The 21,937-nt window shown below is 45.3% G+C and overlaps 1 protein-coding gene across 1 annotated transcript in view; it reads left to right on the forward strand.

Moving 5' to 3' along the window:
• The first annotated feature begins 6,364 nt into the window (after positions 1-6,364).
• Positions 6,365-21,937, forward strand: part of Cwh43 (cell wall biogenesis 43 C-terminal homolog) — a 53,041-nt gene continuing 37,468 nt past the window's right edge. The window contains exons 1-8 of the mRNA XM_029477788.1: positions 6,365-6,691; positions 8,523-8,714; positions 12,211-12,331; positions 13,147-13,301; positions 15,204-15,405; positions 17,011-17,099; positions 18,278-18,535; positions 21,714-21,839. Of these exons, the coding sequence (XP_029333648.1) occupies positions 6,649-6,691; positions 8,523-8,714; positions 12,211-12,331; positions 13,147-13,301; positions 15,204-15,405; positions 17,011-17,099; positions 18,278-18,535; positions 21,714-21,839 (1,186 nt within the window). The 5' untranslated portion in view covers positions 6,365-6,648. The remainder of the gene's footprint in view (positions 6,692-8,522; positions 8,715-12,210; positions 12,332-13,146; positions 13,302-15,203; positions 15,406-17,010; positions 17,100-18,277; positions 18,536-21,713; positions 21,840-21,937) is intronic.

A 21,937-nucleotide genomic window follows, 5' to 3' on the forward strand; every position in this document is an offset into this window, starting at 1 on the left:
GGAGGAGGAGGAGGAGGAGGAGGTAGAGGTGGTGGTGGAGGTGATGGAGGTGGAGGTGGAGGTGATGGAGGTGGAGGTGGATGGTTCTTCTCACCACACCTCTTTAAGGAAGAGCTTTTCTTATTCTCACCAGGAAATCAGATCTTTATCACAACAGGCAGTGTTAGGTCATGCCAGAAACCAGAGATCCTTGTTTTCTGATAAAACGAAAAACAGTCTCATCGTGTTCTGACTGAACTCCACATGGTCATGCTCTACAAAACGAGGGGACAGAGGGGACGAGGAAGCAGCTGGCACGACTGTAAGGGACTTCATTCATTTCCAGGTAATGTAAGAATGTCAATGACAGCTTCAGGGTAGAAAAGAGATCCCACCGAAAAGTGAGGCGCTAAGGCCTTTGAAATTTAAGTGTGAGCCAAACCTATTATAAATATGAAAATGGAGGTAGTAGTTGCAATGCCGAGCTGACATCATTGCATGCACACTGTGCAGGCCAGGCTGAGCATGGCTGTTATCAGTATCCAAATAACTCATATCCTGTGTGTTGGGTGTAAACATTTTATAATCTCTGTAGTTAAAAAGCAATAAGATTGGTGGAGAGCCAGGTAATTAAAACTTCCTATGAGCCTTCTATTGATCATATGATTTCCTAGCAAGGAAATTAGAAGCAGCTTCATAATTAACTCGTTATGGATACATTAACTCAACTCCACATTAAAGGGGCACAGGAGAGCCTCAGGAGCCTCGGGGAACTTTCCCACTGTGCCATGAAGGACCAGACTGGAAACTCAAAACAGTCTAGAGTGGGATACTGCTCTCTCTGGAGACTGATGGGGGCCGATGATGAAACCCTTCCCTGTATGCCGAGTGCTGGTGTGGAATCTGTAGTTGGGAGACTGCCAACAAGATTACAGAAAGCCTCAAGAAGGCAATTAAAATACTCTCAGGACAGAGCTGTCACTGTTAAGTTGCCAGCCTTGTCTCTAAGACCTCCCCTGCACTAGGCCAAACATCATGGCAGCTTAACAAAAGACCCCCCACCCCCCAGTATCCTGAGTTCTGTGAACACCACTGGCACCACACTGAAGGCCTTAACTTTTTATCTATTTAAACCTCAAAATAAGTCTCTATAAAGTTGACTTTTGTAGCATAGATGGATAGCTGCTCACCAAGATCTCCCGTTCCCGTTTCTGGGCTCATGGAAGGATTGCATTTTCCAGACACACCTGTGGTGAGCTGAAGTCGGAGTGCTAAAGAGAATGAAGTGAGACAGAAGGCCAATTGTAACAAAAGCAAGTTAGAGACTAAGAAAAGAAACAAACTTTATAACGGACTAGCAAAGCCCAGTACAGACACACAGCTCTCAATTAGACCTGTGTGGTTTTTGTTTCCAGCGTATGAAAACTGCTCTTCCGTTGTCAACTGGACCGGACTCAGAGCCACCCAGGAAAGTTTACTTCAAGGAGTGTCCACGAGGGTGTTTCCAAGGTTTAAATGGGGAGGGAAGACTCACCCTAAATGTGGGCGGCACTGTCCCTTGGGCTCTACTCTGTTTTTGGTTTTTTTTTTTTTTTAGATTTATTTATTATTATACATAAGTACACTGTAGTTGACTTCAGACGCACCAGAAGAAGGCATCAGATCTCATTATGGGTATTTGTGAGCCACCATGTGGTTGCTGGGATTTGAACACAGGACCTTCGGAAGAGCAGTCGGTGCTCTTACCACAGTAAGCCATCTCACCAGCCCTGGGCTCTACTCTTGGCCTGAATAGAAAGGAGAAAGGGAGGCAGGTGCCAGCTTTTGTTTCTTTCCGCTTCCCGACTGGGCATGCAGTATAGCAGGAAGACCTTCCCTGTCTCCAGACCTCTCCTGCCGTCGTGGACCTGTGCCCTTAACGTCAGAGCACGAGCCCTAGTAAACCTTTCCTCCCTTTCTTTAGTTGCTTTTGCCAGGTACAGTGAGAAGTGCAATCAATCCAGAGAGAAACAGGGAGGCACCCAGGCAGGAGAGTGCAGGGGCTGATGTCTTTTCTTCATTTGCTGCCGTTCAGACTGCAGCCCCGCCCAAAACACTTGGAAGTGTTTTGGAGATGTAGTCCTCACCCTATGTGATTCATGAACTTAGCATCCCATGGGCAGGAAAGTGCTGTCAGCACACTGACAGTCGGGAAGTTGCCAGTCACAAGTTAATTTTAGAAGTGTCATCTACTCTATGGGAAACTGGATTCACCCACCCACTTCCTTCTCCACCTATACGAACACCCCCGGGTAACCTCTAAGCCACTCTTAGTCACTTTCAACTTGCCTACTCAGAATATTTCTCGTAAACAGGATTGTACAATTTTTTTTTAATGACTGGCTCCTTTCTCTTCACACAGTGTCTAGAGTCAACTGTGCCATCGTATGTAGCAATACTTTTTCATTGCTGAATGCTGTTCTATTGTATGTGTATAACACTACAATCAGAGCTTGTGCATTTGGACTGCTTCTCTTTAGGGCTGTTAGAAGCACTGCTGCTCCAAGCATCTGTGCATGGGGTTTGTACATTGCCCCCCCCTTTCCCATACCTATACCTTGGAGTGCAATGGTTGGCTCATACAGTACCTCTGTATTTAACTCTTTGAGGAATAGAACGTTTTCCAACATAGCTGCATCACATTCTGTCCCCTCCAGCACAGTCTTCACATCCTTGTCAACAGGTTAGCATCTGATTTTTTAAAAAATAAAAATAAAAATAAAAAATCAGAATTCCATAGTGAGTGTGAAGTGAATTTCTCCTATGTAATTATCTTTGATGCTCACTGAGCTCTTGTGTATCTTTCTGGTGGTGGTGGTGGTGGTGATGGTGGTGGTGGTGGTGGAATTTCTTTCATTTCTTTTGTTTATCTTAAACATTAGTTGTTGTTGGTTGAACTTTTGCCTTCTAAAGGCTCATATTACTCAGTTTGGCTTTGGACTCACTACATAGCTGAGAATGACCTTGAATTCCTTGTCCTTCTGCCTCTTCTCCCAAGTGCAGGGATTACAAATGCGTGCTACCACAGCCTGCTAATACTTTTAAAATACAGGCAATACACCAGGAGTCTCATCATATTCAATTGAGGTAAAAGTTGCCATTAAGTTTATCTTCTCAAAGGGCGAAGTCAAATGGCTTTGTGTATTTATTATGTATCTGGCAGCACAGCCAAACTCCAAAATATTTTCATCACCCCTGTCTTAGGGTTTCCATTGCTGTGAGCAGACACCGTGACCAAGGCAAGTCTTACAAAGGACAACATTTAATTGGGGCTGGCTTACAGGTTCGGAGGTTCAGTCCATTATCATCATGGCAGGAAGCATGGCAGTGTCCAAGGCAGGCATGGCGCTGGAGGAGGTGAGAATTCTACATTTTGTTCCGAAGGCAACCAGAAGACTGGCATCCTCAGGCAGCTAGGAGGAAGACCTCTTCTGAAATGGGTGGAGCCTGAGCATAGGAGGAGACCTCCAGAGCCCACCTCCACAGTGACAGACACACCTCCTCCAACAAGGCCACACCTCCTAACAGTACCACTCCCTATGGGCCAAGCATATTCAAATTACCACACTCCCTAAAAGAAAAGCCTTACCTATTGAGCAGTTACTTCCTGGTCTCCCCCTTTCCCAGTTACCACCACAGTACTTTCTGCCTTTAAAGGATTCCCTGCTCTAGATAGTTCATATAAGTGATTTCAGGCAATCACATGTGTCCTGTGATGGGATACTTTCCAGTTAGAGCTTGTACCTGTCACGGCTTCATTTCTTTTTATGACTGAATAACACTCCACCACCCAGCTATGAATCCAGCCAGTCCTGAAGGGGAACTTGAGGCTAACTCTGAGAGCACTCTGGCAGTGGATGGCTGCAGCGTTGCAGGGGAGAGAGGTCAGCCCACATTTGCTTGCCATGTGTTGGCAATTCCCCATGCTGGAAGGGAGAGTCGGCTCATTCAGAATCACCGCCCTGGGATTCAACACTTTTTCAGACCGAGAAGATTATACACCGGGGGGAAAACTTGCACTGAGTTGATGGCGGGTTTTCTATGAAATGCCATCTCGGAGTAGGATCATGAGAAGTCAAGGAAAGGGCAAAAAAGATCACTCAAGCATCCCTGTCTGTTCTCTAGTCAAAACGGGCAACCAACACCACCACCAACTTTTCTAAAACTGCATCCTATTTTCTCTACACTGCCCAAGGACTCCTGCCCGTGGCCAGAGGTGGAAGGCCATGTTCTCATTGTATGAGTCTATCTATGCAAAACAGTAGGAAAACTTACAGATAGCTTTCAGTAAGTCAGAAGGAGGAAGCAGGGCAAACATCTCAGTAAGTGGAGATGGAACCGGATAACTGAAACCTGTATAGCTTAGAAACATTGTTTCCCTTCCTGGCTATCTCTCCCCTGCCCAGGTGTGTCTGCCCAGGTGTCCCCTGCCCAGACATGCTAGGGTTTGAACTCTGGATATGGGATGTACAGAGGACATGTTTTATCATTAAGCTACCCTCAGTTCTCCTTTCACTCTCTTCAAAGATGTTTTATTATATTTATTTTTTATGTGGTGTGTGTGAGAGAGGGAGAGAGGGGGGGAGAGAGGACAGAGAGAGGGAGAGAGGGAGAGAGGGAGAGAGGAGAGCGAAAAAACCAGAGAGAGAGAGAGAGAGAGAGAGAGAGAGAGAGAGAGAAAGAGAGAGAGAGAGAGAAAGAGAGAGAAAGCACCAACATCAAGAGTGTGGAGGTCAGAGAGCATCTTGTTTCCTTTTCAATGATGTGGATCCCAAAGACGGCCTCAGGCCGAGGCCGTCAAACCTTTATCTACTGAGCCCTCTCACCAGCCCTCTTTTCAATCTTTTGAAGCAAAAATATTTCTATTTTTTCTTGGTTCATTTTTGTTTATTTTTGAGATGAAGGTTTGCTTTGTTGCAAAGGCAGGCTCAGACCTCCTGGGCTAATGATCTTCCCTTCAGCCTCCCTAGCTACCTCCTCCCCCCACCATAGGGGCACGCTGCTGCACCTGGCTGAAAGCTTTTAATCTCAGAGGACATCCGCTTATGTATCATTTCTCTCTTGTCTCTTATGCTTTTGATGCTGGACTGAGAATCTATTGCCAAGAGTTAAAACCACGAAAATCTATTCTCTTTCTTTTGATTTTTTTTTTTTCTTTAAAGCATCCACGGCTTGATGTAGTCTTCCGGTCTTTGTATTAGTTTGTGCTTCTGTTGCTGTGATAGAACATCATGGAAACAGTCAAGGAAGAGTTTATTTGGGTTTGCAGTTCCAGAGTGAGAGCCCATCAAAGAAGGATTTGTGGTGGGGAGGCCGGAGTGAAAACCCCAGAGAGCACATCTTCAACAGAAATCATGAAGCAGAGAGAGCAATCTGCATGTCTGGAGATGCTGTGAGCCCTCAAAGCCCACCCCCAGTGATGCTCTTCCCCCAGGAAGGCTGTACCATCTCCCCAAACAGCGCCATCCACTGGTGACCAAGTATTCAAATATCTGTGACTGGGGGGAACCTTTTCATTCAAACAACTACAGAGTCTCTTTGAGTTGGTTCTCGAACTTGTGTGGAGTAGGGCTTCGACTTGATCCTTTCCCACTTGGGTAGTTAATTTTTCCTGTGGTCATTTGCTGGGAAAAGTTTTCTCTGTCCTGTGTAACTGTCTTGTTAAGGTTATTTAAAAAAAATCACTTGATGTCAGGTGATAGGGTTCTAGAGGGTCTGTTTTATTCTGTAAATGTATCCATCTATCTCTGTGTTCAAAAAACTACCAGGAACTCTTAGTTCAAGGCTGCTGTGGATTTGTAACCACGAGCATTTTGAGCTATTTCTTAAAATTTAGGCACCCCCACCATAGTTCACGCTGATATTTACAAGCTCCCCCACTTCTGTTGGTTTCCGAGATGACACTGACACTTCCTGAGCTGTGTTTACTACCAAAGCAAAAACCAACCAACCAACCAAAAAACAAAAACCTAAGGGGTAGTGAAGTCACCTTGGACTGCAGAAGATGGAGGCTCCCACTACTCCCTGCTTCAGAGCGAGTCTCCAGCTCTTTTCTCAGACTCAAGCCCCAGCATCTGGGAATCCAACCTGCTCACCCTGATTCTCTGGTCTCCAGTTCCTAAGTGCTGGGGGGGGGTTAAGTATGCACCACCACAGCATGTCCATGCAGCACAGAGGATGAGCCCAAAGTCGGGTGCATTTGAGGCAAGCACTCTACAAACCTCTCTGCGTGGATTTAGATTAAATGATGGCATCGCCTGTTTGGGTTGTTCCCTTCCTCCGGGGGCGGGGAAGGGGTGGCTCCATCTTCCACGTGTTCTCTCTTAGCGGGTCGAGGGTGGGATGGGAACCTGAAGACTTCATTCGGGCTGGGTGGCAGGTTTGGAGAACGCAGGCTGCACTAGGGTGGCATGTCCCCAGCAGCGCTGAAGGCATGGGTGGCGTCGGGCGGGGCGGCGCGCAGGTGTGCCAGGGAGGAGGTGCCGCACCCTGCCAGGACTCCTGCTGCCGCCTCAGACCCGCGAGCCACTCGGGGACGCCGAGCAGGCAGACCGGGCGGACCCCGCAGGAAGCGCGGGGCGCACGCGGGGCGAGGGAACGGTTCTCGCGGCTTTCCGGGTGGCCGCAGTCATGCCAGGCCTGTGGAGAGCAATTGCCCTGGAGACCTTGCTGGGTAAGTCGAGGCTGTCCTGGCACACACTGTCTGGGCTTGTCACCGCGGGGGTGACAGAGCCCGGAGAAGAGGCCCGGCGCCGGGAACGGAGATGCTTATCTTACCCACCCTGGGTGGAAGTGAAGGAGACCAGACCAGATAGAGGTTCCCTGGCCCGGGTTCCGCAGCTCCCGCGCCGCCCTGGGGTTGCATGGAGAGTTCTCCCTGCGTCTGCGTTGATCTCATGCAGCCCCGGACCGTGACCTTCAAGTCTATCTCAATACAGTTTAATATGGACTTAGCTTTCCCAAGGAAAGGTCACCTGTAGGTGAGGGCCCAGGGTAACTGTCTTTGGCTCTGCCTCCCTGTTTGAGCGATCTTGCTTGGTAGCTGCGAGTATATTAGTGTTTTTTTGCCAAAAACGTGCCTGCTTCTAGTCTCCTGGGCTCATTTAGCAGCTTTGCACAAAGTAGCAAGGATTTAGTATTCTGGTTCTATGGGCGATGTATACTTAAACTTTGAGTTTAATGTACTTAAAAAGGTAAACTTGGGAAATGGCTTAGTCGTGCGGTTCATTTGGAAGCAAGCATCTTTTGGGCCTGTGGAGGGCGCTCTCCCGAGAACGAGAGTTTCTACAGGCAGTCTTGTCTCAGGAGGGATTGAAACTCTCATTTTTTTTTTTTCCTGCCTCCCATCGGTGCCTAGTAAACTGGGAGGTGTGAAGTGAGTCACTCTCCTCCGGGAGGCTTGATCTCATTCTGAGAACTGTGAGGTGGCCTGCAAAGGGACTTGGGAGAAAGTTAAAGTGCACCGCTGAGGTCTAAGCTCCCTGTGGTATTTGGTCCTGGGGCAAGCCAGGCAATCACTGAACTTTCCGGTTCTCAGAGGTGTGCGTTGTTGCCCCAACTGTTTCAGCTTTGGTAGGAGGGGGGATAAGGTGTATACATTTACCTCCTAGGATGTGGATTATATGAGGAATAAAGTTATCTGGTTAAAACCCAGCTCAGCCTGGCACAGGGCAAACACCGCTGCCTTAATTATCGTTATTGTCTAAGATCACACAGCCTGTGCCCTGTTTCACTCCCCAGCCCTGCCCAGTGAGGGAGTTTTATGATGGTCTACTCACAAGTAAAAGTCTGTTGCTTAACTAAAGGGCTCGAGGCTGTAAGTTGGGGTAGGGTGGAGGGACCACTGCTTCTTTAGTTTTATGACATATGTATGTCATACATATGTAGGGGACAAATTAGGTGAGAGTATTTTATCAATCAGAATCCTGACAGGAAGCAGGTTTCATCTCTGATGGCACAGCCTATGCTATCTTACTAAAGGGACCATCAACAGGAATAGACACTGGTTTCTGACTACATAATTATGGGAGGTGTGGTGGTGACAGACTCACAACAGCCTGTCTGTCCTCATCCTGCCTGCTGGGGAGGGAACTAAGTCTCTCTGTCCTCCACCCTGCCTGCTGGGGAGGGAACTAAATCAGTCTCTCTCTCTATCTCTCTGTCTCTGTCTCTCTGTCTGTCTGTCTGTCTCTCTCTCTCTCTCATATGCGTATACTGTAGCTGTACAGATGGCTATGAGCCTTCATGTGGGACCTCTGCTCACTCCGGTCGACATACATAAAAGTATACTCTGTCTTTAGACTTATCAGAAGAGGGTGTCAGATCTCATTACGGGTGATTGTGAGCCACCATGTGGTTGAGCCATCTCTCCAGCCCCAGGAACTAGATCTCATAAAACAACCCAGTTGGTGCCAGAGGCAGGACATTCAGAGCCCAGTGGAGTGTCAGGCTGTATAGTCAGGAACTCCGCCAGACTCACATTCTCTCTTAAACGCTTTTCCTAGGCTACGTCTCCTGGTCTCTCTACCATGGACTGAGCCCCATGATCTATTATTTTCCCCTGCAAACGCTGGAGCTCACAGGGCTGGAATTCTTTTGTGTAGCCTTTCTCTCTCCGATACTGTTAACAATTCCCCCACTCTGGAAACTCGTCAATAAGAAGTGGACACTCTCTCTGCTGAGGATCGTCACTGTAGGTAAGGTTTCAGTGTCTGAGATTCTTCTGTTAGTCAAAAAGAAAATGGTGTAGACCTTTCATTGCCCGAGGAACTGTTGCCTTTCAAAAGTTACCAGTTGCTTTCCTCTTTTAAGATTCCATTTTAGTTATTATATGTAAGTACACTGTAGCTGTCTTCAGACACTAGAAGAGGGAATCAGGTCTTGTTCCACATGGTTGTGAGCCACCATGTGGTTGCTTGGAATTGAACTCAGGACCTCTGGAAGAGCAGTCAGTGCTCTTAACCGCTGAGCCATCTCTCCAGCCCCCCAAAAATCACCAGTTTCTTTTCCTTACTATCACCTCAGAAAAAATTCTGTGAAATTGGAAAACCATACTGAATCAATGCATTTTTTTTTTAATGTCTATGCCTGAGAGGGAAACATCTAAAATTCACTGAAAGAAGGAGGGAAAAGGTACCTTGGAGAACAGGCCAACTGTGAGAGGACTTAGACGTGATGAGAAAGATAGCCCAACAGTACTGCATAAGGAATGAGTTAAGTATCAGAAATGCCGCAGCAGGTGGAAACTATTTGAGATGCTGTTACTCTGTTGCTGATCCCCATCCAGTTTCAATATACCAATATTAAATGACCAAAAAAAAAAAAAGCCCCAGAAAACCAGCAGAAGATGTACGCAGTCCCCAGGAAGGAAATACAGCTAGTTCTTAAAAAATACAATAAAATTGGACTGTCAAAATGATTCAATAGGTAAGGCTGTTTGCCACCAAGCCTGATGATCAGAATTCAATCCCTGGCTCCAATCAATAGAAAGAGAACCAATGGCTGAAAGTTGTGCTCTCACCATTGCACGAGGCATTTACTTGTGTGAGCAGACACGTGTTCACACACTCACACGCACACACACAAAATACACATATGTAATAAAAACTTAAGAAACCTCATAACAATAATGACACCCACATATTCATTGCCTCACAAATGGATTGGCAGGGAAATACATATACATACACATACACACACACACACACACACACACACACACACGTGTGTGTGAAGGGTGAGAAATGGGTGCTCGTGAATGGCTGGCAGGTGCATAAATCAGCACAAAGCTTATGGAGGTCAGTTTAGCAGCATTTACCCAAACTGCAAACTGCATACAGCCTTTCCGTCAGCAACCCCACAAAGAATGTGTCTTATGTAGACATAGACACGCTACGAATCATATTGGTAGGACAGAAACCATCCAAACGCCATCTCTAAGAGATATATTAAATAACCGCTTATGAAACTTGGAAATACTGTGCAGCTACAGAAAGGGAGTATTATGAATAGACTTTTAAAAGGGGAAAATGTGAGCTTGAAACTGCTTGGAGCTGTAGCTGAAAGTTGGGATGCTCACCCTCCTGCCCAGCCCCAGTAGGTGTCTCTGAACCTTTCTTAGGGGTCTGTTGGTGAGCAGCACTGGGCAGATCCATCTGGAAACTGACCTATCACAGTTCCGAGATCGGTGTTTGGAGTCCCTATGAAAGCAGAACAACCCTTTGCTCTCCCTGTCCCCAAAGGAGGCAGAACATGAGGCAGTGAGTTCGGAGATTCCCCGTGAAGGTGCTGAGCTTCTTTTATTTTTAGAACCAGGGTTCAGAAGCAACAGTGGGAGAGAGTCCTGGAAACTTCCCTTTGCAAAGAGAGAGTCCCTCAGAAGTGGTCAGCTGCAGGTAACAGAAGTGAAGCCGCTTGCCTGGCACTGACTGCAGTAACTGCTTGGTTGAAACAGCAGCAGCCTTTTGGCTTCTGCATATGAGTCATGTGGCCTTGGCTTTGCAAGACTTGGGTTCTTATCATAGTCCAAGCTGGCAAGAAACGGCAGTATTTTCTCTATGACATTATGCATGTCATAGTAAATCTGGGTATAGTCTTTGTATAGCCTTTCCTGTTGCGATGTCAAAGCACCTAGCAAAAGCAGCCTAAGGACCGGAAGGTTTGTTTTGGCTTATGGTGTGGACATACAGACTATCATGATAGGACAGTGAGACACCTGATTACATGAGTCTTTCCAACGCAACCATTCTACCCTAGACATTCCCTTGAAGGCACGCTCTGGAGTTTGTCTCTTAGTAATAATATAGCCTGACGTTGACAAGCAGTATTGCCCATCACAGCAGCTAGTAATGACACTCCCTGTGTTGCTTCATGAAAACCCAGCTCTCTGAGCGGAAGAACTAAAGAAATAGGTTCTATGCAGGGAGCTGGAGACATGGCTCAGCAGTGAAGAGCCACTGGCTGCTCTTCCAGAGGACCCAAGTTCAAATCCCCATACCCACATGGCAGCTCACAAATATTGGTAACTCCAATTCCAGAGGATCTGGCACCCTTGCGCAGACATGCAGGCAGAACACCAACGCACATAAGGATAAATAAATCTTTAAAAAAATGAAATAAAATGGGTAGGAAGGGAAGTCACTTAGAGTTGAGGATGGAGAATGAAGAGGCCATCTCTGTCAAGTGCTGACTCTGGCGACCACTGGACACAGCTGACTCTCTACAGAGGCTGCACTAGGTCATGATTTGCTTTGAAGCTCCCCATATTCACCCCCTGACTGTTATATGCACTCTCACCTCTGGCATCTCAGATATTTAAACCAAACACCGTGCAATTAACTATGAAACTAATTTACTCTCATTGACCTGGATTATTTTTGACCACAAATATATTTTGATTCATTTGGATGGCTAAAATAAAAAAGACAGACAATACCAAGTGCCGGCAAAATGTGGAACAACTCAATTTTCACGTATTGCTAATGGAAATGCAAGATGTATAAAGTGGCGTAGCTGCTCTGGGAAAACTGTTCTCCAGGACCCTGGATATTAAGCAGAGCTCTAAACCTTGTTGCATAGTCTAGAAAAAAAATGCAAGCATATGTTTGTACAGAAATTGTGTACAAGTGTTCATAGCAGTGTGCTTCATGAAAGTCTAGACACAGAAACAAGCAAGTGCCTATCAGTTGGCAAATGGGTAAACAAAACACAGTTTGTCTATACAATGGAATATTACTTAGTCATTAAAGAGTGAGGGGCTAATCTCGACTGTAATATGGATATGCCTTGAAAGCATTCTGCTGAGGGCAAGAAGCCAACCACAAAGGGCTACATATATAAGATTCTGCTTATATAAAATTCCCCAGATGGGAAAGATCTATGGAGACAGAAAGGTTAGTGATTGCTAGAGTGTGGGGGTGGAGAGAAAGGAGAAGGGGAATTTTGGCAGGGGGTGGAGAGAATGCTCTAAAATTAGTGGTGATAGTTGCCAACTTTGAATGTGCCCAAAACCTATTAAGTTGTATACTTTAGCGTTGCGAACCTTATGTGAGAATCCTACCTAAATGAATAAAGATTAAAGGTATGTATAGGTATGTGCGAATTCTACCTTCTTCAGGGTTAAGACCGTACTAGACACAGTTCTTATCAAATGACTGTCAGGTGCCAGCTCACCCTTCCTTTCCCTGTTTGTAGGCAGCATAGCTTCCTTTGAGGCTCCAAATGCCAAGCTTCGACTGATGGTCCTCGCCCTTGGTGTGTCTTCTTCCCTGATAGTGCAAACTGTGACCTGGTGGTCAGGAAGTGGATTGCAAAGGTATGACTCAGGTCTTTTGTCCCTATAGACAAACAGGTGTGACCAGTTCCCCTGGTGAAGTTCTGACCATTGGTTTCAGGGCAGTTTTCCCATTCCTTTTCAAAAAACAAAGGTTCAAATACTTGTCACCAATGTCATTTTGCTCTTGGTGCTAGGGACCGAACTCAGGTGTTGTGTGTATTCAGTTTCTACCTGCTGTTTGGCTGTACTTCCAGCCCCAATAAAGTATAAGCATTTTAAAAATTAGGTTTATTTATTTAAAAAATTATTTAGTGTATGTGTGTACATGTACACGGGTGTGTGGAGCTCAAGGACAGCATTCAGTGATAGATTCTCTTCTTTAAAACTTTTTTTTTTTAAAAAAAGATTTATTTATTTTATGTATGTGAGTACACTGTTACTCTCTTTAGACATACCAGAAGAAAGCATTAGATTTCATTATAGATGGTGCTGGGAACTGAACTCAGGAGCAGTCAGTGGTCTTAACTACTGAGCCATCTCTCCAGCCCCATGGATTCTCTTCTTTTACCATGTGGGTCCTAGGGAATCAAACTCAGGTAGTTAGGTTTGGCAGGAAATGCCTTAACCTGTTAAGGCATCTCACTGTTCCCATGGCAACGTGGATTGTACTTGGTGGGATTTTTTTTTTTTAAAGTAGCCTAGACCTATATATAGGCTTGTACTAGACTCTAGAAAGGCCAAGTGAGATCACTGGCAACAGGATTGTAGATCCACACTCTGTGAAACGAACCCACAGTGGATGCCGCACACTGAATCCACATTTACAGTCTTTCATAAACGACGTTCACTTCCAGGTACCTCAAAATCTGGGGATTCATTCTGGGACACGTTCTTCTTCTTGTCCTCCGAATATGGTACACATCATTAAACCCAATTTGGAGCTATCAGATGTCCAACAGAGTGATTCTGACATTGAGTGCCATAGCTGTGCTTGACCGAATTGGCACAGGTAAGGATGTACTCAGTTTGCTTGGGGATCTTCTCTCTGGTGGCTTCTGTCTCTTCTCTGTGCAATAACACACTTGGAAAAGAATTTTTCAGCCAGGCAGTAGTGGAGCATATCTTTAATCCCAGCACTCTGGAAGCAGAGGCAGGTAGACTTCTGAGTTCGAGGCCAGCCTGGTCTACAAAGCAAGTTCCAGGACAGCCAGGACTATACAGAGAAACCCTGACTCGAAAACCAAAAAAAAAAAAAAAAAAAAAAAGAAAGAAAGAAATTTTCTCTGTGGTGATGCTGAGAATCAAACCAGGACCACAAGCTAAAAGAACACCCTACTGACCAGCTTGAGCTAAGCTAGCACCAGGATAAATTGTAAAAATAGCTTTCCTGCACTACAGTTCCATTTCAACTTTCCCTCCTGTTAAGTAGTAACAGACAATGGGCTGTTATGAGGCAGAAGGCCCGGGTTCCTATCCAGTGCATGCATGGCTGGCAGAAAGCGAGGAGGAAGCCATGGTTGGGTGTGACCATGTGTCCATGGGGGACTCAAACAGATCCTGTACTTCAGCACAGCTCATCTCCATCCTCTTCCCACTTCTCAGCACAGGATGGGTGTCTCCATTCTCCCCATCCACCTGCCCTGTGCTCTTATTTCCAAACCTCAGGTGTGTGAACAGAGCAGTGTCCTTTGCCTTTCTCTTTGAAGATGTGTTGAGTTCTAGAGGCTGGAGACCCTTGCCACAGCTGATTGTATTTTATTCAGTGAATACAGTGGCAGATGGCCCCTTTCTCTCTGCACTCTCAGCTTGATCTTCGGATCCTCGACCCCTCTCTGTCCTCAACACCCACTCCTGCCTCTTCCCCTCCCCAGAGCTTTCAGCCGTCTCCTTCTGCTGACCCTGCTCTTGTCATAATAACTTTCTTTTTCCCAATGAAAATCGGGCCACTAGTCCCACAGGCAGACCCCAGGGTGCCTTCTGTCGATAGAAGCCTTCATGGAGTTATGAAGCATCTCTCTAGTAGGTTCTTTTTTTTTTTTTTTTTGGTTTTTTCGAGACAGGGTTTCTCTGTATAGCTCTGGCTGTCCTGGAACTCACTTTGTAGACCAGGCTGGCCTCGAACTCAGAACTCAGAAATCCGCCTGCCTCTGCCTCCCGAGTGCTGGGATTAAAGGCATGCGCCACCACGCCCGGCTTCTAGTAGGTTCTTATGTGGGTAAAAAGACATTCTCCTGTCAACATTGCCTCCCATAGCCTTAATTTAGTGTGTGAGGCTGTGGCTTTGATGAGAGTCTCTGCTTAAACAGTGCTCGGGATCAGGCAGCAGGACATTCAGTTAACACCGCCTTAGCCTCCATGTCAGCTTCTCTCGGCGTTAGCTGTGTGATCTTGGACCAGTTAGTTGATCACTACCGGTGTGAATTCCAACCTGAAAACTGGGATTAGAAACAGAGCAGACCTCAGAAATCAGTAAAGGTGAATCCAGTCCTGCAAAGGCCGGGGCTCACACAGCTGAGACTCACCAACACGAAGGTAGGATCCTGGGTACCCAGAGTGTTCCACGAGATCCTGCTCTTTCACGAGAAAGCAGGCTTGGGTGCGAGGATGTTGCACTCAAATGGGTAACGCTTGCTCTCTTGAGATGACGCCCCCTTCTTCCTGCCCATGTTTCTCTCACTCTCTTAGCTTCACATGAAGTTAGTAGCTTTCTGAAGTTTTCTTGTCAGGTTTGCCTGGTTTCCCTTACACCACTACTCCAGAGCTAGCCAGAAATGATCCCTCCATCCAATAGCTTGGGTGCATTCAGCTTCTCCTTTCTACAATAGGCTTCTTGAGGCCACAGGCCATTTCCGGCCTCTTCGTTCTCTCTTTCTATTCCTTTTTGTTTGTTTGTTTGTTTTTTAAATTCTAGATGGTGACTACAGAAACCCTGAGGGGAAGAAGCCCCGTGAGGTTGCCACGGGCAGGACCTCTCTATCTAGTTGGCTGTTGCCAGGCGCCGCCTTTGGGAGCCTCCTGTTCCTAACTCACTGGATCTTCGGAGAGGTCTCCATTGTTTCCAGATGGGCAGTCAGTGGTCATCCCCACCCAGGGCCCGATCCTAATCCTTTTGGGTGAGTTCAGCCTGTTAGCTAAGGGGAGGAGCCAGAAGGGAGGCCGCTGGGTACTGGAGGACTGTGGGAAAGCAGAAGGGAACTGAGGGCTGAAGAGGTCGTCATGTTCCTTCCTGGGAAGCTGAGGAATCCCTTGCCTGGGGCAGGGATGGCAGGATGTCAGCTGCTCATTCTTTTCAGCCCCTCTAGTGCCAGCACTGGGTGTTAGACAGATCACAGTGTCACTAGAAGCCAAGACTCTTCCCTGTATTCCCCTCTGCAGATGGCAGAAAGGTATTGTTTTCCTCATAAACTTAAGAGGATTAAGTGGATAATAGCACAGGTGACAGTCCTAAGACAGTGCCTGGAGTGTCATAAGAGCTGAGTTTGAGATTAGATTTCAGCTACTTAAGCAATGCTTTGTTGGGGCTTCCATTGCTACTGGATTTCCACTGAAGTTTGCATATACATACATACATACATACATACACACACACATATGTGTGTGTGCGCGTGTGTATACATAATATATAGTGTGTTTTGCATACATATATACATATATGTGTATATATGTATATATAATACACACAATATATAGTATATATAATATAGTGTGTATGTACATAATACACATACACACACTATATATATATATATATATATATATATATATATATATATATTGTGTGTGTATGTGTGTTTTGCCTACATGACTATCTGTGCAAGGTGTTTGTGCCTGATGCTGCTGGTAGGCCAGAAGAAGGTGTTCAGTTCCCTGGAACAGCAGTTACAGATGGTTGTGAGCCACCATGTGGGTGCTGGGAACCAAACCCAGGTTCTCTACAAGAGCTGCAACTGTTCTTAAGTGCCGAGCCATCTCTCCAGTCCATTTTTTTAAAAAAAAATATTTATTTAGCTTTCTTTGTAGCTATACAGATGGTTGTGAGCCTTCATGTGGTTGTTGGGAATTGTATTTAGGACCTCTGTTCACTCTGGTCAACACAGCTCACTCCTGCTCCAGCCCAAAGATTCATTTATTATAAGCACATTATAAGTTACACTGTAACTGTCTTTAGACGCACCAGAAGAGGGCGTCAGATCTCATTACGAGTGGTTGTGAGTCACCATGTGGTTGCTGGGATTTGAACTCAGGACCTTTGGAAAAGCTATCGGTGCTCTTATCCGCTGAGCCATCTCACCAGCCCTCTCCAGTTCATTTTAAATTCTCCTCCTGTTAAGGTTTTTATAAAATTTACAAAACAATGGAATAGCTTGTGGTAGTTAAAAATAAATCTGTCACTTATTTTAGCAACGCAGGCACTAGATAAAAGCAGTACTGGGATAGAATGGAGACAGAGAAAGAGGAAAAAGCCACAACAAACTCTGCCAAGGGCTTTTCCTTTGGTCTTTGGCAGAGTCATTTGAAATGTCAGGGTGCTGCGATGAGCCGTAACTGAGTTGAGAATTCAGTTTCTGTGTCTACATTGACAGAGAAAGAATACTGCCTCTGCAGTTTCATATCCACGGTATTATATGAATGGATGTAGCTAGAGACAGTAGATATATCTCTGATCCATGCTTGCTCAATTGTTCATTTTGCTTTTTTGTTTTTTCATTTATTTATAGAGGTGCGGTTCTACTGGGCTTCTCAGGTGGACTGATGCTATCGGGCTCATCATGGCTTCGTGATGCTGGGTTAGCCTGGTGGATGACAGGTACGTGGGACTGACCTGCAAAAGCATCGTCATTGCCCCAAATAGTGAGGATATCTTGAAGAAGCCTAATGAAAATGTATATACTGCCAGGTGGTGGTGGCGCACGCCTTTAATCCCAGCACTTGGGAGGCAGAGGCAGGTGGATTTTTGAGTTCGAAGCCAGCCTGGTCTACAAAGTGAGTTCCAGGACAGCCAGGGCTATACAGAGAAACCTTGTCTTGAAAAATAAAAAAAAAAAAAGGAAAAAAAAAGAAAATGTTTATACTGTTGCTGGGCAGGTGGTAGCGGCACATGCCTTTAATCCTAGTACTTGGGAGGCAGAGGCATGTGGATTTCTATGAGTCTGAGGCCAGCCTGGTCTACAGCATGAGTTCCAGGATAATGAAGGCTACACAGGGAAACTTTGTCTCAAAAAACATACATACATACATACATACATACATTCATACATACATACATTCTATGTAAGGCTCAATATGGATGGATTAAAGCTGATTTCACAGGAATTGGGAGGAATATTATATGACTTCAGTACTGGCTCAACATTGGTTAAGTCACTGCCTGTCATGGACCAGGGAGAATGCACAGTCCTGACCCTGTAGGCTCTGGGAAAGCAGTGGACAGAGTGTAGACTTGCTCCAGCAGGGGATGTCTCTGGAATCTTAATGGCATCCTCTCTTGGGCCTGTGTGGTTGAAGAACCAGTGCATATACTGCGGGACAGCACACAAATGGGCAACAATTACTTAGAAAGTACCTTAGCAGAAAAGAAGATCTAGAAAGCACACAGACAGGCCCTATGTTTCCTGCTTTCCTGCATCTGAATGGTTGTACTTAATGAAAATATTTCTAATTTCTCAATTCATTTCAATTCGTATTACCATGAAGAGTGTAAGGCTGGCTAGCTACTGCGATGCCCACCTCTTTCCAAAGAACCAAACATTGGCCTGAGGTTTGCTGAACCGTTTGACTTTTGGGAGGGCCAGTGCCAGGCTGTGACTTTGAGTAGACCACAGTAAGCTGCTGCACCTTGCTTCGCTGGGGAGCTGAGATTGAATCAGTGGCCTCCTCGGGTCCTTTCGGGTTCTCCCCTGCCATGAACTAGGCATGCCAGGAGCTCTGCTCTTCTCTTGCCTAGCACATCCTCTCCCATTTTTTTGCTTTGTTTCTTTCAAACAGGAGCAGCTTCGGCCATGGGTCTCCTCTACCTGCGCACATGGGCAGCTGCTGTTTCTGGATGTGTCCTGGCAGTCTTTACGGGGTCTATGTGGCCTCAAGTACTTGGCCATCTTGTGAACTCAGGGAAAAACTCCGGAGAAGCCATGGCCACTGGCATGATCCTTTATGTTTTACAAACATTTTTCTGTGCCTGGTGCACAGCGTTTAAGTTTGTTCCCGGAGGTGTCTACGCTAGAGAAAGATCTGATGTGCTTTTGGGTGAGTACATGTTAAAGAAACTGACCCAAGTTCTCTAACTGGCCAGGACCTGAGTTCTCTAACACTGGCCAGGACCCGAGTTCTCTAACAAACACTGGCCAGACTCAGCGTCTCCTGTGATGGCTGGAAAGAGGTACAAGGACAAGGACATTCCATGTTCTTGGTAAGATAGACTCTAGGTAAAGAAAGCTCAGAAGGATGTCAAAACTGGGGTGCTGCTCCAATTAAGTACACTTCAACAATATTTACTTGCCTTGCTGTTAAACTGAATGGTGCAAGCATTTAATCCCATCCTTTTGGAGGCAGAGGCAGGTGGATCTCTGTGAGTTCTAGTCTGGCTCAGTTTTTATGTTGAGTTCCAGCATGGCTAGGGCTACACAGTGAGACTGTGCCTCAAATAAACAAGCAAATAAAATGAACTAGTTGAGAAAAAAAAAATGTCTAAACCACAGTAAAGCTTGTGTATAAACATTAGTGTTAGAAACTCACCAAAATTCAATGTTCATAAGCTTATTTCACATTAATATGTTATTTAATTATAATTAATTACTAAAATTAATATGTTAAATGATTCATTTAACTAGGTATGATTCCTATTTTATTTTAATTTCCTTTATATAAATATATAATTTGTTACATATATTTTATATATAATTACATATTTATTATATAGTAAATATAATTTATTATATTGTTTAATTATTACATAATAAATGTTATAATAATTAATGTGTTAAAAGTGATTTTTTTCTGAAAAAAAAAGGAAATTACTGATTTATAGCAGGTATTTAGAAAATCAACCCTGTCAATATCTCCCTGTCTTTCTTCCTTTTGTGACAGAGTCTTACTTTGTAGCCTAGGCTGGCCTGGAGTTCACTCTGTTGATCAGGCTGCCCTTGAACTTATGCAGATTCTCCTGCTTTGGCATCCAAAGTGCTGGGCGTATAGACGTGAGCCATTAGAACTGCCTACCTCTTTAATATGGAAGTAAAGAACAGCAAGTCCTTCAGCAGTAGAACCTTAAGAGAGAGGGGAGACTTCCGTGCTGATCCCTATCAGCAGTTCTGGCTTGTCCACACTTCCAGTTTTATACTCGTCCATTTATTCTCATAAAATCATTCACTGTGCACGCACTATGCTCCTGGCACAGTACCAGGTGCTGGAGCTGAAAAGCAGGGAGTTCCTCCCTACCCGGAACTTTGCTGGGATGTGGGGAGGGACCATTCATAGGTAAAACAGTAAACGAACATTTAGGACATTTCTAGGGCATGCGTACATGACGGGAGAGGCGTGGCTTCCACTACAGTTCTCCCAGTCACTGCATCTCACCATAACCAATCTAGACCTCTGCCAGGACAGGCTGCTCTGGAAGATTCCCGGCTAAGTGAGACAGGATCTTTGAGGATAAGTCTTTGAGAATTCCCTATTTCCATTCTCGGCTGCAGCTCTTAGAGGAGCATATAGCCAGCCACACCCCAATTCCTCCTAGATCCTTCCCCACCTCCCTACCCACTCAACTTCACGTTATTTCTCTTTATTAAAACAAACCAGCCAACCGTTAAAAAACATGGAGTCCGATTTGTATTGGCAAGCTACTCTGGGCATGCGACCTACCCCGAGTGTGGCTGATACAGAGCGTCACTCTATTGAGGAAAATTGATTTCTCCCCCTCCCAGTAGATATCAGTTAGAATCAGCTTCGGTAAGGGGTGAAACTTTATGCCCAGTTTCTCACATTTTCTCTGCAGCAGGTGCCTGGCTTTACAAACTTTGTAATTCTGTGGTTTCTTTCAGGTGGGTCTACTCTGTCGGGCTCTGCTCTCTCCTGCGTCCTGCTTTTTTCTTATTCCAGCTTGCTCAGGGTGCTGACAGGAGTAAGTAAGAGCTGTGCTGTGCCTGCCTTTGTTGCGTTGGAGCTCTGGGAATGATGAGCTAGGCTAGCTCATTCTCACTGCACCTAGAATTGGAGAATTGGGCTTTATTTCAGCTTCGTGCAAATGAGGACCTTCTTTATGGGAGAGGCATGGTTACAGGGCAGGGGAAGTTGGTAATTTTGGGTAGGTTTCTACAAAATGTCTTTACTTGTTCTTTGAGAATTTCATACAAATATGTTGATTATATTCTTTCCCTTTCCCCAGCTCCTCCGAAAGCTTCCCCCTCCTCTCCACCACCTACCCAACTCCACTTTTTTTTTCTCTATATGGAAACAAACATAATAATAAAAAAAGACAAACAAAAAGTGCTCAAAAAGGCATGGAGTTAAATTTATGTTAGCCAACCACTCCTAAGCATGTGGCCTGCCTTGGAGTGTGGTTGATAATACCCAGTGTCATTCCATTGAGAAAAATCTGATTTACCCTCTCCCTGCAGACATGTGGCAAGTGGCTTCTTGATTGGTGGTGGGACTTTGTGACTACTTCCCTGTCCCTATGCTGGCATTTCATCTGCTTTGAACCTGTGTAGGTCTTGTGCATGCTGTCCCAGTCTCTGTGTCAGTCCTATTGAGTCTGGGAAGGGCTGTTTCCTTGGAGTTATCCTGTTACAATATTTCTGTCCCCTCTTCTGCATAGCTCCTGAGCCTCGAGGGGAGAGGAGTGTGGTATAGGACATCCCTTTTAGGGCTAAGCACTATAAAGTCTCATTCTCTGTACATTGTCCAGTTGTGGGTCTCTGTGTTAATTAACATCTAAGAAGAAGCTTCTATGATGAGGGTTGAGTGAGGTACTGATCTATGTATGGATAGAGCAGTATGTCACTAGAAATTATCTTATTGCTATGACCATTTGGCAGAATAATAGAAGTAGGTTTTCTCCTAGGGCCGGTGACCTGTCTAGTTTCACGTTCTTGGTCTCAGTGTCAGACATAGGTTTCATGTTTGTGAGTGTCTCTAAATGAAAAAAAAAAAAAAAAAGAAGAAGAAGAAGCAGTTGGTTACTCCTGTAACATCCCTGCCACTGTAGACCACTGGGCATGTCTTGCAGCTGAGTACCAGCTACATTTCTCAGTATTATCCTCTGCAAAAGCACTAAGTGCCCCGAGCCCCTGGGTCTTTTTCAACCCCAATCTCCCCACTTTTTAAAGAATTAATTTTTAGGATACTGATGATTTAACCTAGGGCCTCATGCATGCTAAGGAAATACCTTACCACTGAGCCATGTTCTCCCCCCCCCCCTCAACAGGGACCATAATGGTAATTATTGGATTGAGTATGCCGTTTGGACCCAAGAAAAACCTTGACTTTCTTCTTCAAACAAAAAACAGTCCTAAAATGCTTTTGAGATGCAGTGAAAAATACATGAAACTCAGTAAGTATAGTTTTACTCACTTTTAAGAAAGTTTGGTGTATATATATTTCCCTCCCTCCCTCCGTCCCTCCCTCCCTCCCTCCCTCCCTCCCTCCCTC

The sequence above is a fragment of the Mus caroli genome, chromosome 5 (assembly GCF_900094665.2).
Source record: "Mus caroli chromosome 5, CAROLI_EIJ_v1.1, whole genome shotgun sequence".
Taxonomy (NCBI): domain Eukaryota; kingdom Metazoa; phylum Chordata; class Mammalia; order Rodentia; family Muridae; genus Mus; species Mus caroli.